This window comes from Malaclemys terrapin, chromosome 18, assembly GCF_027887155.1.
Source record: "Malaclemys terrapin pileata isolate rMalTer1 chromosome 18, rMalTer1.hap1, whole genome shotgun sequence".
Classification (NCBI taxonomy): domain Eukaryota; kingdom Metazoa; phylum Chordata; order Testudines; family Emydidae; genus Malaclemys; species Malaclemys terrapin.
In genome coordinates, this window is record NC_071522.1 from 2,846,336 (window position 1) to 2,863,341 (window position 17,006).

At 44.6% G+C, this 17,006-nt stretch overlaps 1 protein-coding gene across 1 annotated transcript; it reads right to left on the bottom strand.

The window, feature by feature from the left end:
• Window positions 1–1,744: 1,744 nt before the first annotated feature.
• TMIGD1 (transmembrane and immunoglobulin domain containing 1) lies at window positions 1,745–11,177 on the bottom strand. The gene is given in 7 exon segments (XM_054008456.1): window positions 1,745–2,612; window positions 3,679–3,719; window positions 4,813–4,916; window positions 7,776–8,054; window positions 9,371–9,649; window positions 11,020–11,141; window positions 11,143–11,177. Coding segments are annotated over 7 exon segments (864 nt in total). The 3' UTR covers window positions 1,745–2,608.
• Window positions 11,178–17,006: the final 5,829 nt, after the last annotated feature.

Below are 17,006 nucleotides of genomic sequence, written 5' to 3' on the forward strand. Positions count from 1 at the left end.
ACCAGGGCATGTGCCCGGACAGAAATGGGGCAAGCTTGTCCAACCAGGCCAACAACACGGCACTTGACAGACCGCTCTTCTTCCAAGGATTCATTGCTATGATTTCATTTCAACAGTTTTGAACAAATTCCCAGAGTTTTAAACAGAACATCAAAGTACCTCACATAGATTATTTAAAAAAACAACAGTTCCTTATAATCTGATGTCTCAGATTACTGCCCTGCCACCACATTTTCCAACACAGGTCACTCTCTGATAACCTTCCTCTTTTGTAGCTCAGTGAGCCACTTTTATAGGGCTCGTTGATGTCACCCTTTAGCTCCTGATTGCTCTCAGCAGGAGGAGCGCTGCCTCAACTCTTTTCACCTGTACAGGTAAAGGGTATCAGAGACTTAATCTGGATGTTAACTCGATGACTTCTGGATCCAGAGATGGGTCTTTGCACCTGTCACAGTGCTGATGATTTGGGTGTGTAGTTACACAAGTGAAATAACATTTGACAGGGAAGACAATGTGTGGTTTGCAAAAATTATGAGCTTGTATCTCTTGGGGGTATATTTATGCTTCCCCATCTCTTGTTTAATTGTTTTCCCGAGTTTTCTTTTTCAAGTGTTCAAGGGGAAATCTGCCCATGATTACCCATTTATGTCAGTAGATGAGGTTCTTTATTCAGAAGCAAAGTATTTCACTAGATTGTGCAGTTTGGTTGTTGTGTCAGGAACTTGCTGTTGCTAAATTTCCTTTTAATTTCCCAACATCTGATTTCAATATTTCTGTTTTGAGTTAATGACAGGTGCAGGAAAAGGCAAACCCTGTCCCCAGCAAACAGCCTGCGTAACCAGTCTGACTGGTGGTGATAGGTACGAAGAAATCTTTCCCCATCCAATGGGGTGACAACAGAGCACCTGCACAACCAAAACTACAGCCTCAGTACCAAGGTAGGCCCTGTGGCCACTGCACTTGTATTTCAAGGGGAGACTAGACCATCACTCTGTTTTTTCACAGATTCGTTGGTCCGGTCTCACCCCCAAAATTCCCCTGCAAGCTGGAGCCCAGTAAGGCCTCACAGAGCATATCCCAGTGGTGCATAGGGAGGATGGAACCCTTTCACCTGGCCCAGAAACCTACTCTCATTCCCTGAACAGAATCACAAGGCTTCCCTTTCTAGCTGATGGCTTTGGAATTAGGTCTGGATTTTCAGGGATAGTGAGTGTCCACAACCCCCACTGAGATCAGTGGGAGCTGCAGGCTCTGAGCATCTCTGCAATTCAGATGCAAATAAACTAATTATAAACTCATAGCATTATACAGCACTTTTCAGTCATGTAGTGAAAAATAGCTAGTCAGGCTTAGTAAAGGGGATTACTCATTGCATAGAAAGCAATTTAAATTATTGTGTGTAATAAAGAGAATTTGTTTGTACTAAAGTTATTATGCTACAATGTTCTCTGAAAGCTAGTTAATGTTAAATTGGCAGGGATAGTGTCACTCCATCAATCAAGGACAGACTCAAGTTTACAATGGTTGAGAAACTCCTTCCTGTTGAGTAATAGAATCTTTACACTTTCTGAGAAGGATATTTGCCCATCAGAAACTGGAATTTATAGAATATGGGGTATGTGTACCGAGTCAAATTGTGATGACTCTTTAAAGGTTTGCTGGACTCCTGTGAAAAATTGTCTGCTGGTATATCTCATGGTCAGTGGGGAAGAGGAGATGACCTCTCAATTTTACTACTGGAGAATTGATTCTAAAACGATTGTTTATTTTAACATAGTGTTTGTAAAAGGTATTCGAGCGACCGCCCCAGGCCCTGAAATCCATTGTTCCAAACGAGGGGGTACAGTGGAGGCAGCAGCAGTGCTGGCTTCATCTACTGTACTACCTGAGTGCCTCGACACTGGCTGGAAGGGGCCACCTCTAGGGGTGAGTCCCTGCGGGCGCTTCAGGTCTTTGCCTTTCTGAGGGGACTAGCAGCAAAGGAGAAAAGGAGTGAGTGCCCATTGTGCTGATGACCATGTCCTGGGAATTGGACTGAGACCCATTAAACGACATTTGGTCACAGTGGGCCATGGAGGGAGCTAAACCAGCATACGAGAGATTTTCTTTCTTATTACCTAACCACTGAGCTGTTCAGCCCCCAAGCCTTCCCGTTCTTAACAAATTATCCGCTACTGGTATTTGTGCCCTTGACATCAAGCTCTTCGGGTTGTGACGACATAATCATTTCCATGGCAACTCATTGTGACTTCCACTGGGGCCTAATCAACAGGAACAGACTCCTAAGAAATAATGATCCTGATTACATGCAAACATCCTTTAGGAATAAAAATGGAGGCAGACCAAAAGGAAGCAATGTAGTCATCCTCTCCCCCTGCCCCTCCCCAGAAGGAATGTGTTCAAAGCAGTAGGTTATAATCAACATATATAAAGAACCATTTACATTTTGAAAGGATCATTGTGTAAAATAACAATAAATATAGAAGGAACTATATGAACTAGAGTAACTATTGCAATGCATAATGGCTAATCCCATCCCTTAACACAAGGGCATATGTCCTGCTACAGATGGTACTTCTTAGGCGCACACAGTAACCTCAGGATTTCTTCACCTGGAGTAAAATGAAAAGGATAGATGTAAATCACTGTCTGATGTAAAGCAAAGTGGTCTGAATTCACCCTGAGCTATGCCAAAGTGCATGTCCAAAATATTGTAGCAGGGAAGCAAACTACAAAGGACAACTTTGGTGCTCACTTCGCCTTCAACCTCCCAGAGTTCACCCTCTATAATCATCCATGGACAGAGCCACAAACTGGATTGGGGGTGTGATCTGCAGGGAGTAGTACTTTACTCTCCGTGCTGCTCCTCCCACTGGGTTGTAATACCCCCGGTACAAGTAATCTACGAAGGGGAAAGGGGAGGTGCAGGCCGCTGGCCAGAATAATACTTTGGCAGCATTATTTTGCATCTGCTTTGACAGCAAAGAGGACCTAGACTTGGTCATTTTTAGTTTGTCTTAGTATCATCTTGTTTCATGTGGGCTGCCAAGGCTTAAAGAAGGAAAATATGGATCTTGGGGACCTATTGTATTCTGCATATGTTACAGAACAGCTAATGAAATGTTCTGTATCACAAGCTAATTAACCCACATCCATGGTGTTTACTAATATTAGCTGCATTAATAATAATAATAATTAATAATGTTTTATATTACTGTAGCACCTTTCATCTAAAGATTTCAAAGTACTATACAAACATTAATAGAATAAGCCTCACAGCACTGCTGTTAGGTAAGGAAGTAAGATTGTTTCCACTCCATATTCTATTATAGAGACAGAAACAGATGAAAAATGAGTGACTTTCTCAGTCACTCAGCAAGTCAGTGTCAGAGCCATGCTGCCTGCCCTCGGTTTTTATACTATGTAGTCTTCCTCTTAGCAGCACCTTTAAGTGTACTGATTGAAACTGGCAAAGGATAAGAAAGCGTCCCTTAAGCATCTGATAATGTACAGCACAAAGCATCACTAAGTCCTCCCATGCGCTTCTGCACTGGCAACACTGCCTCCCACTTATTCGTGTTAAGAGAATCAAACACCCTAAACTGGAACTCAGCAGGAGGGGCTTTCATTATAAAATCCATTTACGATAGACGGCCTGTATCAAAATCAGATACTTACAGAGCTGTTTCACTTGGTGTTTTTTTTGTCTTTTTGAAGCACTAAAAATAAACACAAGCAACACAATCTTGTCATTATTGTATTTCAGAATGAAAGACTTTCACTAAGTATATTCATAACATACATTAGTACCGATCCTTTCATCCTACCTGGCCCCAAATGGAATATACAGGAATCACTTTACCTCCCACTGATATGCAGCCACCTCAGGGGGCGGGTTATAACAGTTCTCAAAACAGTATACAGCAACACTACACAACAGTATCGGACAGAAAACTGCAGGGCAATACAGGACACAACATATTTCAAAGTGCTGTGCAGATGTTAACTGAGTCATTTAGGGAGACGCACCATGATTGCCCAAACTGGAAAGCAGACAGGACAACACCTGTACTTTTGTGAAAAATGCCAGGGCTGGAAAGGATTCCAACTTGATATCAGAAAGATGGTACATCTGCCACCCGGCCAGGGTGCATGAGATCAGTACAGGCAGGGCCGGATTTCCAGTTAGGCACAGTAGGCATGTGCCTAGGGGCGCTGATGTTCTAGAGGCGCCTAAAAGTTAAAAGTGGGTTAAAAGTTTCATTTTGTACAGAAAACACGAGGTCAGCTGTAGGCAGGGGGAGCGCTGAAGGTGCTGTGCCAAGGGGTAATCTGGCCTGAGAGAAGAGTGCCATCTCCTGAATATCCAACAGACTGTTTTACTTCAGAGTCTCCTGTGTAGTAAGCCAGCCTGGCCTTGCCATAGCGTGCAAGCTTTAACAGGACCACAGCATAAGCCTAGGCTGTAGTTCATGTAGGCTATCCATGATACACAGGAAGTAGGGTGACCATTCAGAGTTTGTCATTTCTGTATAGGGCAAATTTCAATAGCTTCTTTCACAACAACACACACCTATGCACTCCCCCACATTAAAGAGAATCATGTGTCTGAGTGTACAAACCCCCATTATATGAACTGTATATGAAACCTTTCCGGATTAATTTCTGAGTCCAAGAAGCAACAGAAGTATTGTGTTAAGCCACTCCTCCCCTCACTCAAAAAATAAGGCTGAGATTAAACAGAGCTTTTTCTTAACAGTAGCTGTGCCAAGCTCATTATGATGTTTTCTGATTCATTGATGTTTTTGTTACCTTCAATATTTTTTCTCTTCGAGCCACAATTCCAAAAATTACAGTGAGTAAAACCACCACGATGGCAGCAATAATAGCCTCCAAGGGAAAAACCGGTTTTCTATCTGTTGGAAGGGGAAAAAAACACCCATTTGGATACTGAACAGATTGATACACTTCTATAAAGCAAGTCATTTTAGAGATGTCCAAAAAAGAGCAAGTGGTTTCATCCTGTCCCTATCTACACAGTGACCTGAACTATGCTAAAACCTGAGGTCAAAAACTGTTGTAATGCATGAGATATTCATGTGGTTCTAACATTCAAAAAGAAAGAAGCAAACAACAAACAGCCAGACATTTTTACTGACTAATTGGAAATATTAATTGGTGGCCACTCCAGCAGGTTCTCCAGCTAGGTCAGGGGTGGCCAGCCTGAGCCTGAGAAGGAGCCAGAATTTACCAATGTACATTGTCAAAGAGCCACAGTAATACGTCAGCAGCCCCCCATCAGCTCCCCCACCCCGCTCCCAGCACCTCCCACCCACCGGCAGCCCCACCAATCAATGCCTCCCCCCTGTCCCCGCACCTCCCAATCAGCTGTTTCGGGGTTTGCAGGAGGCTCGGAGGGGGAAGGGGAGGAATGAAGGCACGGCAGGCTCAGGGAAGGGGGTGGGAAGTGGTGAAGTGGGGGCAGGGCCTGTGGCAGAGCCAGGGGTTGAGCAGTGAGCCCCCCCCCCCCCCCCCCCCCGGCACATTGGAAAGTTGGCGCCTGTAGGGTGACCAGACAGCAAATGTGAAAAAGCGGGACGGGAGTAGGGGGTAATAGGAGCCTATATAAGAAAAAGATCCAAAAATCGGGACTGTCCCTATAAAATCGGGACATCTGGTCACTCTACGCCTGTAGCTCCAGCCCCGGAGTCGGTGCCTGTACAAGGAGCCGCATATTAACTTCTGAAGAGCCGCGTGTGACTCCGGAGCCCCAGGTTGGCCACCCCTGGGATAGACCATCAGGCCATGGCCACAGAGTAAGGATAAACAACTGTGCGGTAGTGTTTCCTGACACCACCAGTACAGCTGGTTTTATGATGGTTCTAGAGATAGGAGAGAACGGCTTGTGGGCAGCCCTGCAGCCAGCAAACCATTGATTTATTAGAATGAGGGGTGGGAAACTGCAGCCCTAAAATAGCTGTAGATTATTATGAAAACATATGCACCAGATCCCTACTGTGGCACCTTTGTATTCTGTAAATTGATACAATTCAAATGTATCCTCAGGAATCAAAATACTCAAAAACTAGTGGGAGAACACTTTAACCTGTCTGGTCATTCAGTGACAGACCTGCGGGTGGCTATATTACAACAGAAAAACTTCAAAAACAGACTCCAAAGAGAGACTGCAGAGCTAGAATTGATATGCAAACTAGACACAATCAACTCCGGTTTGAATAAGGACTGGGAATGGCTGAGCCATTACAAACATTGAATCTATCTCCCCTTGTAAGTATTCTCACACTTCTTATCAAACTGTCTGTACTGGGCTAGCTTGATTATCACTTCAAAAGTTTTTTTTCTCTTAATTAATTGGCCTCTCAGAGTTGGTAAGACAACTCCCACCTGTTTATGCTCTCCATACGTGTGTATATATATCTCCTCAATATATGTTCCATTCTATATGCATCCGAAGAAGTGGGCTGTAGTCCACGAAAGCTTATGCTCTAATAAATTTGTTAGTCTTTAAGGTGCCACAAGTACTCCTGTTCTTCTTTTTGCGGATACAGACTAACACGGCTGCTACTCTGAAACCTCTTATTTTTGTGTCAACAACCCAATTAAGGGACCAGAGAAAGTTACTGATTTCTTTCTAAACAGGGCATAGCCTCTTGCTTTTGAAACAAACATCTCAACAGCTATTAAGCAGAGGATCTTCACATTGTTTTACATCTTTAAAACAAACAAACAAAAACTAGGCTTCTTGGGAGAGGCCAGCAGTCCGAGCAGAAGCCAGAGTTAGTACTCCTGGATTTAGTTCTCAATTCTGGTTTTGTCTTTGCCGCTGTCTTGTGCTGTGATTTTGGGCAAGACCCTGCGCCCCGTTCTACCTCATTTTTCCCCATCTGTAAAATGGGAATAAGAATATCCTCCTTCAAAGGTGAGCTGTGTGGCTTAATTAACATTTATCAAGCCGCCTGAGATCCTCGATTGCATCATGCTGTCTATGCACAAATTATAATTATTATACTTCATTCAGTTTTTCGGCCAATTTGCAAGTGAGCTTCGTGTCAGCCTATTTCTAGCTGTTGCTCAACCTAGCCCTGGACCCAACCTGCTATTCAAAGCATACACGTGTCATTGCCCTACTTACTTCAAATAAAATGTCTTGTTTACAACCACCCCTGCTCTAATTTCTACTGAATTCCATCGAGGGAAAAGAACAAGTTATTATATATTGTTTGCATTACAGTCGTGCCAGAGTTCTCCACTCGTCATCGGGATCGGGCTAATTGTGCTGGGCACTGGGCAAACACGAGAGAAGAGACAGTGCCTGCCCCAAAGTGCTTATAATCTAGTGCCCTGATGCTGCAAATGGCTCCATGGTCCTGTGACTGTACAGAGCTTCGCCGACTTAAATGGGGCTCTCCACTGGCCCCAGGATTTGCCAGTATGGACTGCACTGCTGTACTGGGGCCTGTATAAAGTATAACATTTTGCTCACGGCAACTAATTGCTGGGATTCAAGTTGGCCAATGGGCATGAACTTAAAGAAGGGACTGGAATGCTTGGAAAGTTCTAATGCACACATCTGGCTTCAGGAGATCAGACGGTGAGATGAAGCCCCTTCAGATTACACTCTCCAAATACTTTTAAATAAGTGGTGGAACAGGAAAAGGATTTAATGCTGCTGTAGCCTTATAATTATTAACCAGTCAGGTACAAAAGGCAAGCTATTGTTGGTATGCACTTAGCTGAATACTCATTAGTGTTACCTTCAACTGTCAGGTGGAACTCCTTTCTCATCTCTCCGAGAACAGATTTAGCCTCACAAGTGTATGTTCCATTGTCAGATTTTTCTACTTTCTTGATAGTCAGCTGGAAGACCTCACTAGTATGGTATATCTGATAGCGATCTTTCTTCAGGGTCAGGGTGCTGTTGTCTTTATACCAAACCATTTCAGCTTGAGGGTTGGAATTCACATTGCAAGTCAGCTTCACATCATTCTTTTCTTCTACTGGAGGAGGGTCTTCCCCAGTTAGGAGAGGAGGAACTGTTCACAACAACCAGTTATTTGAATTACAAAGTGACCAGAACCACAAACACCTACTTACTATTTAAGGGAAAAGGAGTTCCCTTTCAACATTTCTGATGCATGCACAAATAACAATGATGATGTATAGCAATTCTGTAACCCTTCACAGCACTACTTGAACAAACTGGGCAGTCATCATTAGGAACAGTAATTTCCAGACATAATTTTAAAAGGGAGTCCCGACTACTTTTCAAAACACCGATATCAAACAGTTCTGCTGCTACAGCTTTTAGCAGTCTTTCCTACGAGCTGTACTGGTGTTAAATTTCATTCTGTCGTAAGATCAGTACAGTCAGAAATCTAAACTGTAAGATCAGAATGTAGCTTATTTAACAGCTGTCCCATGCACTGCTAAGCACTGCTGGAACTTGACACATTCAGAGCCACCAAGGAGAGGGGCGAGATTGATCACACGACATCTTCCATCTGGAGGCACAGTTGGCCACCTTTATGTCATCAAAGCTTCAGGCATCACCTTTCAGCTTTCACTGAATAAAAGCTTGGTTTTTACAGCGTAATAACTAATGCATATTAACCATCATGCTGCAAAATCCTAGTGGAGTCAAGGGGCAGATGTACCTAGGCGCCATCAATCCTACATCTCCCGCCCATGGCTGCGCTCACCTAGCTAAAGTGTCGTGTGTCTCCTAGGGTTTGACAGTGGGATGGCTAACACACCTCAGTTATCCCACTGGAAACACACACCCCTTTTTTTTTTTCTTTTTTTTTTTTGGCAGTGAAGACATAGCCACAGGCACTCATTCCTCCTGGTTCAGGAATAGGCCACTCACCAGCCGGTGTCTGGAGCTTAGGTGCATCAGGAGGATTTGATATATTCCTCTAGCATCCCCCAGTGGCCACTGCAGCAGAGAAGATACCAGAGGAGACGGGTCTTTTTTGTGCTCTGATTCTTTTGTTCCCCTCTCTTTTCAAGCGGGAGTCTAGGTGGAGGAGGCAACAATAGCTAGTAAATCTACTTCTTAATCAAGGGCCTCATCCAGCTCCCACTGAAGAAAACGGAAAGACCCCGCATTGATTTAAATCAAAGTCGGATCTGGCTTGAAGGTTTTGTTTACACTAGGAAAAAAGTGTATTTTGAACACATTAGCGAACACCTAACATCAGCTAACACTTTTTCTTAGGGAAGACAAGGCACAAGAATATAGAACAGTTCGGCCTGGACTTCAACTAGTGAGCAGCCCACGGGTGTGCTAAACCCACTGATCTCACACACCCACAGCTATTTTGCATAATCAGCCCTCCCATTAACTCACACTGGACATCCAGAGTCACCGAGATCTGAATGGACTCGTTCCGCACCAGCTTGCAGGTAAAGCTGACTCCATTGTCGGTCTTAGAGACTGGAAGTATGCAGATGTTAGTGGTATTAATTTTATTTCCATCTTTCAAGTTCACAGTCCCGTCTCCTCGGTACCAGCGTAATTCCTCCGCCCTGCTGTTGTTACTTACAGTGCACCACAGGGACTCATCACGGCCGGGCTTTGTGGATAGTATTTGGTTATCTGAACTATTGTTTATAGCCAGCTCCACACCTGGGAAGGGAAATGGACATGGTGAGTTTCACAATCTGTACCTTTTGCACAGGCCAGGACAATATTTGTAATTACCCGGCCGCTCTAACAATGTCCAGGCCCCAGAGAACAGGTTAAGAATGGAGTTGTCAGACGTAAATCTAATAACTTCATTTTCTAAAGCAGCTTCTAAAACCGCAGCCACAATTGTTCAGGCACAACTTTTGTTTTATTTATTTAGATTTACAAAACCAGATAAAAAGGTGCCAGTCCTAAGCTGTAAGCGTTCGAAACGCACAAGCAAACACAGAGCCCTGACACTGGAATCTGGGCCATGAAGAAAAAACCCACCAGCCACCACATATATACAGGCAAGTCTCATCTTACGCGCATTTAACATGCGCAAATTCAGTTTTGCGCGGTCGGCAAAAACAAAAACAAAAAAGAGAAAAATAACAATTTAAATACTGTACCTGTAGTGCGGGCGATTCCGCCTGCCATTACACTCAATGTAATTTTGACTATACGTGATTTTCACTTTATGCTGACAGCGGAACGTAACCCCAGCGTAAGATGAGACTCGCCTGTAGCTGTAATGTATTAGCCTCTCCAGCAAAAGGACACAATAAAGACAAATACTCCACCCTCCTGAAATACTGTGTGTGCTCAGTTTTCACAGCCACACTTTTATGTACTCAATTTTTCATGCTCATGTTTTTATGTGCTAATTTTTTTGATTGTCTCAAGTTGCATTTGTGAGTATAACTGGGTAGTTAGATCACCAGCTACGTCTGCATTGGCTTCAGTAGAGTTTTGCTGTTCAAGAACTGCAGAGTCGGATTCTAAGCTTGGAGCCTTAGGACATTTTCACTGGGAAAAATAATCCCTATGGGAAATAAATTGTCATTTCTCTCCAAAGCTCAAGACTCTAGTCCCCATTATGTCTTAATTAACTGAAAAAGTCAGTTGAAAATGCAAAGGCAATTGCACTCTCGGGGCACAAAAAATAACCAAAAACCATTATTCTCTTGTTTGGTACTCCTAGATAGTTAAAGCATTCAGACTTTTTGTTTTTCACGTATTGTTCAAAGAATGTAGTCCTCTGATTTTTGTACCCTTGGAGTTCGCCAGTCTCATTCAGTGTGAATGACACTTTTTAAAACGCTGAAGCCTCTTCATTCTCTCTGGTTGCTCACGATGCCATATTGAGCAGATCAGTTCTTTCTATGCATAGCCTATTTAGGACCGATTACTACAATCTAGGAAATGTCGGGCGGGATCGAGCTGTAGCACATCACCTTGGACACCACCCAGTGACAGGTGTCAAGCAGAGCATCAGTAGATATTAAGAATCTCAGACAAATATGCTGCAGCTTTTCTTCGCTGCTTACCTGTGACTAGACACGGCAAAAGTAACACTGCAAGGACAGGTACTCCATAAGGGGCAGGTAGGCGGCTTTTCTGGGCCATCTCTGATCTCTTCAGGTGGGATCTGTTGGATAGAGAGTCATGGTTCTATGAATACTGCCAGCATGGGATAATTATACATTGCTATCACACATTCCGAGTAAAACCCTCCCAGAAAGGCCCTTCACAGCTGATGGGCAGGTGGGGCCCTGAGGAGGATGTTGTATTCGTTTCTTGTTGGTTGTACTCCACGTTAAAATAGAAGCGACTCGCCTTTAAATTGTTAGCCCCTTCCTCAGAAATTATTTTTTTCCTAGCAATGGGAAGTTACTGCTGTGGCAGAGAGCCTTTCTCTTGGGGTAGCTAACCCGGCTGCTTACCTTGGGGAGAGTCTGTGAAGAGGCTTCTCCTGTTCAGAAATGCACAGCACTTTCCTCATCTCGTTTATAAGGGCTGAACTGTAATGTTTTTATTGTAGTTCAGTGTCAAATGAGACAGATAAACTGGGTTCAAGGCCTTGTTCCTTCACTGAATTTCTGAGTACACAGAACACCGGTCAGAAACTAAGGATTCTTCCTGCACTGCTCACTGTTTTATGGGACTAGCTGAGGCAATGAGTAACTAACAGGAAAGTTACTGGGTCCATTGCTGATTTCAACCAAAAATAAGGCATGTTTCCGTCTCAGCTGGGGCCTGGGCCAGCATTCATTCAAGCCAGTGGGAGCTTTGTTTCAGACCACAAGAGCCAGGACAGGAGCCCATCCCATTCTCTCCCTCGCAGTCCCTGGGACTGCATGCAGGAGTGAGGTGACTGGGAACTGGCTCAAACTCTGAAACGTATATTTGGAGATTGAAGACCGGGGTCACTGCAGTGACATAGGAACCACAAATGAGTCCCCTCCGCCCCCATAAGACTCCTCCAAGCTGGAAACACCTATTTTTCAGTTAGCTCAGCCACTGGGGCCAGTGATGTTACAGTGGATACAACTGCATTGAATTCGCTGGAGTTTCGGCTGCTTACAAGTCTGGATTTGTCTCCATGTGTTTCGAAGCGTCACTTTGGGGGTGCTGCTGAAGCCCGTGGTGCTAAGGGAAGATGGTGTTTTGAATATTCTCAGCACACCTTAGCAGGACAAAGGTGATAACTATAAACCACAAGGTCCTCACCAATCCTGACCCCGAAAGGAATGTCCCACGGACGTCGATGGGCCTTTGGGTGCTCAGCACCTCTCTGGATCAGGCTCATCATAAACCTGGGGTCAGAAACTGTCTACAGTGGGCCATAAAGTGCATTTCATAGGCAGGAAAGGGACCCTGGACAAGGTGGACTATGTTCAACCCACTTAGCAGAGAGCGCCAGTGGGTTTGGCGAGCTGCTGTATGGTTTTGCAACTGACAGGACACTAGAGGGTGCCAGTGCACAAAATACTATGTATTAGTAGCTCTGTACATTTGTTCAGCTGTTGAAAAAATCCACACAAAACAAGAAGCCATTTTCAGGAAACGTTTTTTATTTGATACCTACCCAAGGTGCTTTGGAGAGAGGAATCAGAGTGGGGTAGGGTGACCAGACAGCAAATGTGAAAAATCGGGACGGGGATGGGGGATAATAGGAGCCTGTATAAGAAAAAGACCCCAAAATCGGGACTGTCCCTATAAAATCAGGACATCTGGTCACCCTAGAGTGGGGCCTGTCTCTGACATCTCCTCCTGGATGTCTAGCTGCCATCCCTAGCTCAGCATGGCTAAAACAGAGCACGGGCGCCCTTTAGGTAGGGCAGAGGAGGGCTGCAGCCCCCCTGAGTTTTGTACCCCCACACTGCTTACTCCCCCCTGCCTCCCCAGCCAGGAGTAATGTGGCTCACTCACTCCTCCCCCCCCCCCGCCCCGCTGGCTATTCTTTGCTCAGCCAATAGGAATACAGAGGTGTATCGGGCAGAGCCAATAGCAGGGCTGGGAGCTTCTGCAGCACTTTTTTCAAATTAATTTTCCTGAAACAAACAGGCTCAGGGGGAAAGAAACTCTGGGCTTAGGTCAGAAGATGCTTGCTGCAGATTTCATCATGATCTGCCCCTCCCCTTCCCATGGTGACATGTTACAAGGGTAGGAGCAGACCCTTGGGACCCCAGTAGACACAGATGCTTGGGGGCGCGGGGAGCAGGGGCTGCTGCCCCAGGCACATTCAGGGGATAATTACCCCCAGACAGCAAGAGCCCTGCTGAAGAATGACCACCTGGGATCTTTCCCTGCTGTCAAGAAACAAACGTGCCGTCACACCACAAAGATTGTTTAAATTACACTTAAAACTTCCTATTTATTCCCAACTCTTTAATTTTGAAATGAATTTATTCCCAACTCTTTAATTTTGAAATGAGTGCCCCAGTGTGGCCATTCATTCTGCCATTTAGTCCCACGTGTCAGCGGGAGTCTTTCCTTTGCCTACACTGGGCTTTGGGTCAGGTCCATAGGCTGTGACACAGCAACATCGATCCCTCTGTGAATGCCGGGATTTCACCAAATCTCCCCAGAGTCGGGGTGCACTTTTCTGGGACCTTTTTCCCAGATACCTTTTGAGGAGCTGCTGCCCCTGGACTGCTCCCCTCAAGCAGCCATTTTGCATCTTTCTGCTGTATCTCCTCTTTCAGCTGGTAAATATTCTTATCTCCTGTTGTACCTACTCTGTAACATTTCTGAGGGTGGCAGAGTCTGACAGATCAGTGAGTTTCATGGAGATGATGTTTACTCTATCAAATCCTTACAGCAGCACACCAGAAACCTCCCTCCAACTTAATCCTTTGTATTTATCATAACTATTTGTAGAAACTCTTCAGTGAACATAAACCTAAGCCAATCTGAACAAGTTGTAAGATTTGGCTGCCAACATTTCTTTGTTATAGATGTATGCTGCTAACATCCATCATTTAATTAAACTCTAGATAGTGATTCTTTTTAAAGGTATAGACCCCAGTGTTAATAAAAAAAATGATTAAATAAATAGATTGGTCTATTTTGGGGCTAATTTTTAAGTAACTGTGGACTATTGATGCAATAGAAAATAGCCCCGGGAATCATGGTTAAAGTTGCCTCCCGCTACCAAAATCTGAAATGGCGCCCTTGAAACAGAGCCTTTAAACTTTCCCCCAAGCCCTCCCCATGCCCTCCCTCCTTGATCACTGTGGACAACACCACCATCCTCTCAGTCACTCAGGCCCGTAACCTGGGTGTCATCTTTTACTTGGCCCTCTCTCTTGGCCCTCACACCCAGGCTCTCAGATTCATTCTAGATAATCTCTCTACAATACGGCCTTTCCTGTCCATCCACACAGCTAAAACTCTTGTCCGGGCTCTCATCAGCTCATGTCTTGATTATTGCAACATCCTTTTCTCTGGCCTTGACAAATTAAACCTTGCTCCCACTAATATCCATTTAAAATGCTGCTGCAAAGATCATTGCTTTGACCATGTGATTCCTCTCTTTGCACCCCTCCACTGGTTCTGCCTTTCCTACAGCATCAAACATACGCTACTTGTCTTCACTTTCAGGGCCCTTCCCGGCCTATCCCCACCCTACCTATCAGCTCTCATTCACTGTCAGGAAGTTGACTCCCACCTCCGATTGGTCCCTGATGCCAGTCTCCCTCACCCACTTGTTACATTGTCAAACAAGCACCTAAAATTGAAAGGCAGAAAATTTCAAACTGACAAGAGGCAATACTTTTTCGTATATGTGTGCACAGTAGCCTGTCAAACATGTTGCCGCAGGATATCATGAAGACCTAGAACTTAGTGAGACTCAAAAAAAAGGACACATTTATATGGATGACATTGTCCATGTTGACGGTGATCAGAATAAAAATTTATAAGGGGTATAAATCCTCATGCTCCAGAGGATAAATCAGCCACTAACCGTGTCACATTAGGAAGAAACTTCTCTGATGGAGAGATTATTCCATAACTCTATTATGGAGGTTTTTGCACTTTCATTTAAAGCATCTGGTATTATGCTTTGATCCAGTATGGTTAGTCCAATGTTCCTATATATGATGATCCCTGTGCTTATAAGACACCACCTGTCCTGTGGTAGATAGGGAATGATAAGAGTAGTGAAAATAGCGCATTTTACAAGCTGAGATCTTTCCTTAGATATGACTCTGAACATGGCCAGAAGGACTAAAGTAATCATCACCAATCAATTCCTGAGTCTAATCCAAGCCTGGCAAACCTGCGAAGAAGAGATTTAGGACTTGACAGGGAATGGGACAAAGTTTATTTTCTGTTTGATGTTCTAGACTCTGACTTCAAACATTAGACCTCGTTTAGGCCGGATTTGATCATTCAGAACATCCATCATTGAATAATTAACCATATGACCTTTCTGGCATTTATAGATAAAAAAACATTCAAGCTCTTTTTTAGAAATGGTTTGCGAACTGCAACCTGCCCCTGGAGTTAGATATGTAATGGGATATGCAAAAACATGCACAATCTAGGGTTGAGAGATTGGTTAATTTGTCAAGCAAAAAATTAACCAAGCATAGCATTAATCCTATTCCCAGGACAATGTTCTCATAATAGTGCCTCAGGTGTTGCTCAGAGGTCATTGGCATCTTCCCAATCATTCCAGTTCCCTGATTGTAATCCTTTTTTAATACATGGTGCAGTGTAATTTGCAACAACACTTGCGTCATGAGTGCAACCACCTCTATTCTCTCCATTTGCTGAATGTCAGTGTTGAGAAGTAAAGCACCTGAGTAATGCCGCAAATATATTTAGCACAACATCCCCCTTCCACCACACCTTCTCTTATTTTTCCTCTCTATTTGTTAAACCATTACAGTGGGTCATTGTTGCCCCAGGAAGATTCAGAACTCATGCAGCCTGGTTTCCACGGTGAGATGTATAGCTAGCCAATATACCTTGAATATATTGTTAATAATTATAGTTGCTGTTGGCCCTTAAAGCAGGAAAGCTGTTGCTCTATTCCCATCAAGGATACAAAACAAGATTACAGGTTGTACCTCTGTTTGCTCAGAATAGCAATCCACATCTTGAACCATGAGACACAATGTCTGGGGAATACTATGTGGAAGCTCCATTCCTCCAGGAATTGGAAGGGAGAAGTTTAAACAAAGCCCTCAAGCTATTGTTAACCACACAACTTAATATATGGATAGAATTTCCTCTTTCTCTCTGTCTGGCTACAGGGAACCCCCCTAGGGGTTGGTGGACAAGAATGGTTTAAACCTGCTGCCTGTTAATTTAATTGGGTGGCCCCTGCTTCTTGTGTTATGTGAAGGAGGAAATAACACTTCCCTCTTCCCTTTTGCCACAGCATTTGTAATTTCATAGACCTCCATCATATCCCTCCTTAGTCATCTCTTTCCCACGTCCCAGTCTCTTTAATCTCTCCTCGTATGGAAGCAGTTCTGGCTCCCTCATCACTCGTGTTTCCCCTCTCTAGCCTGCACCTGTTCCACTTCGCATAGAATCTTTCGGAGACATGGCGCCCAGGCACAGAGGGGTGAGTCAGCGGCAGCTGTTGGCAGGATGGTGCAGAGCCCTGCAGGGCTGGGCGGCTCCGGGCAGGAGGAGCGGGGAACAAGCTGAGTGCCGTGCCCAGCACCCTCATCGGGGCCCATCCCACCAGGGCACAGCCTCCTGCCCAGCCTAGGCCCATGGGGGAGGGATAGCTCAGTGGTTTGAGCATTGGCCTGCTAAACCCAGGGTTGTGAGTTCAGTCCTTGAGGGGGCCACTTGGGGATCTGGGGCAAAATCAATATTTGGTCCCCCTAGTGAAGGGAGGGGGCTGGACTCAATGACCGCTCCTTTCCAGCTCTATGAGATATATTATTATATGAGGAAATTAATCAAACTACCAGCCCCGTGGGGGGGCCTAAGACCTGCCTCGCCCTGGGGGCCACCCATGTGCTGTGCCAGCACGGGGAACGCGCCCCAGTGCTGGCTCCGGCCA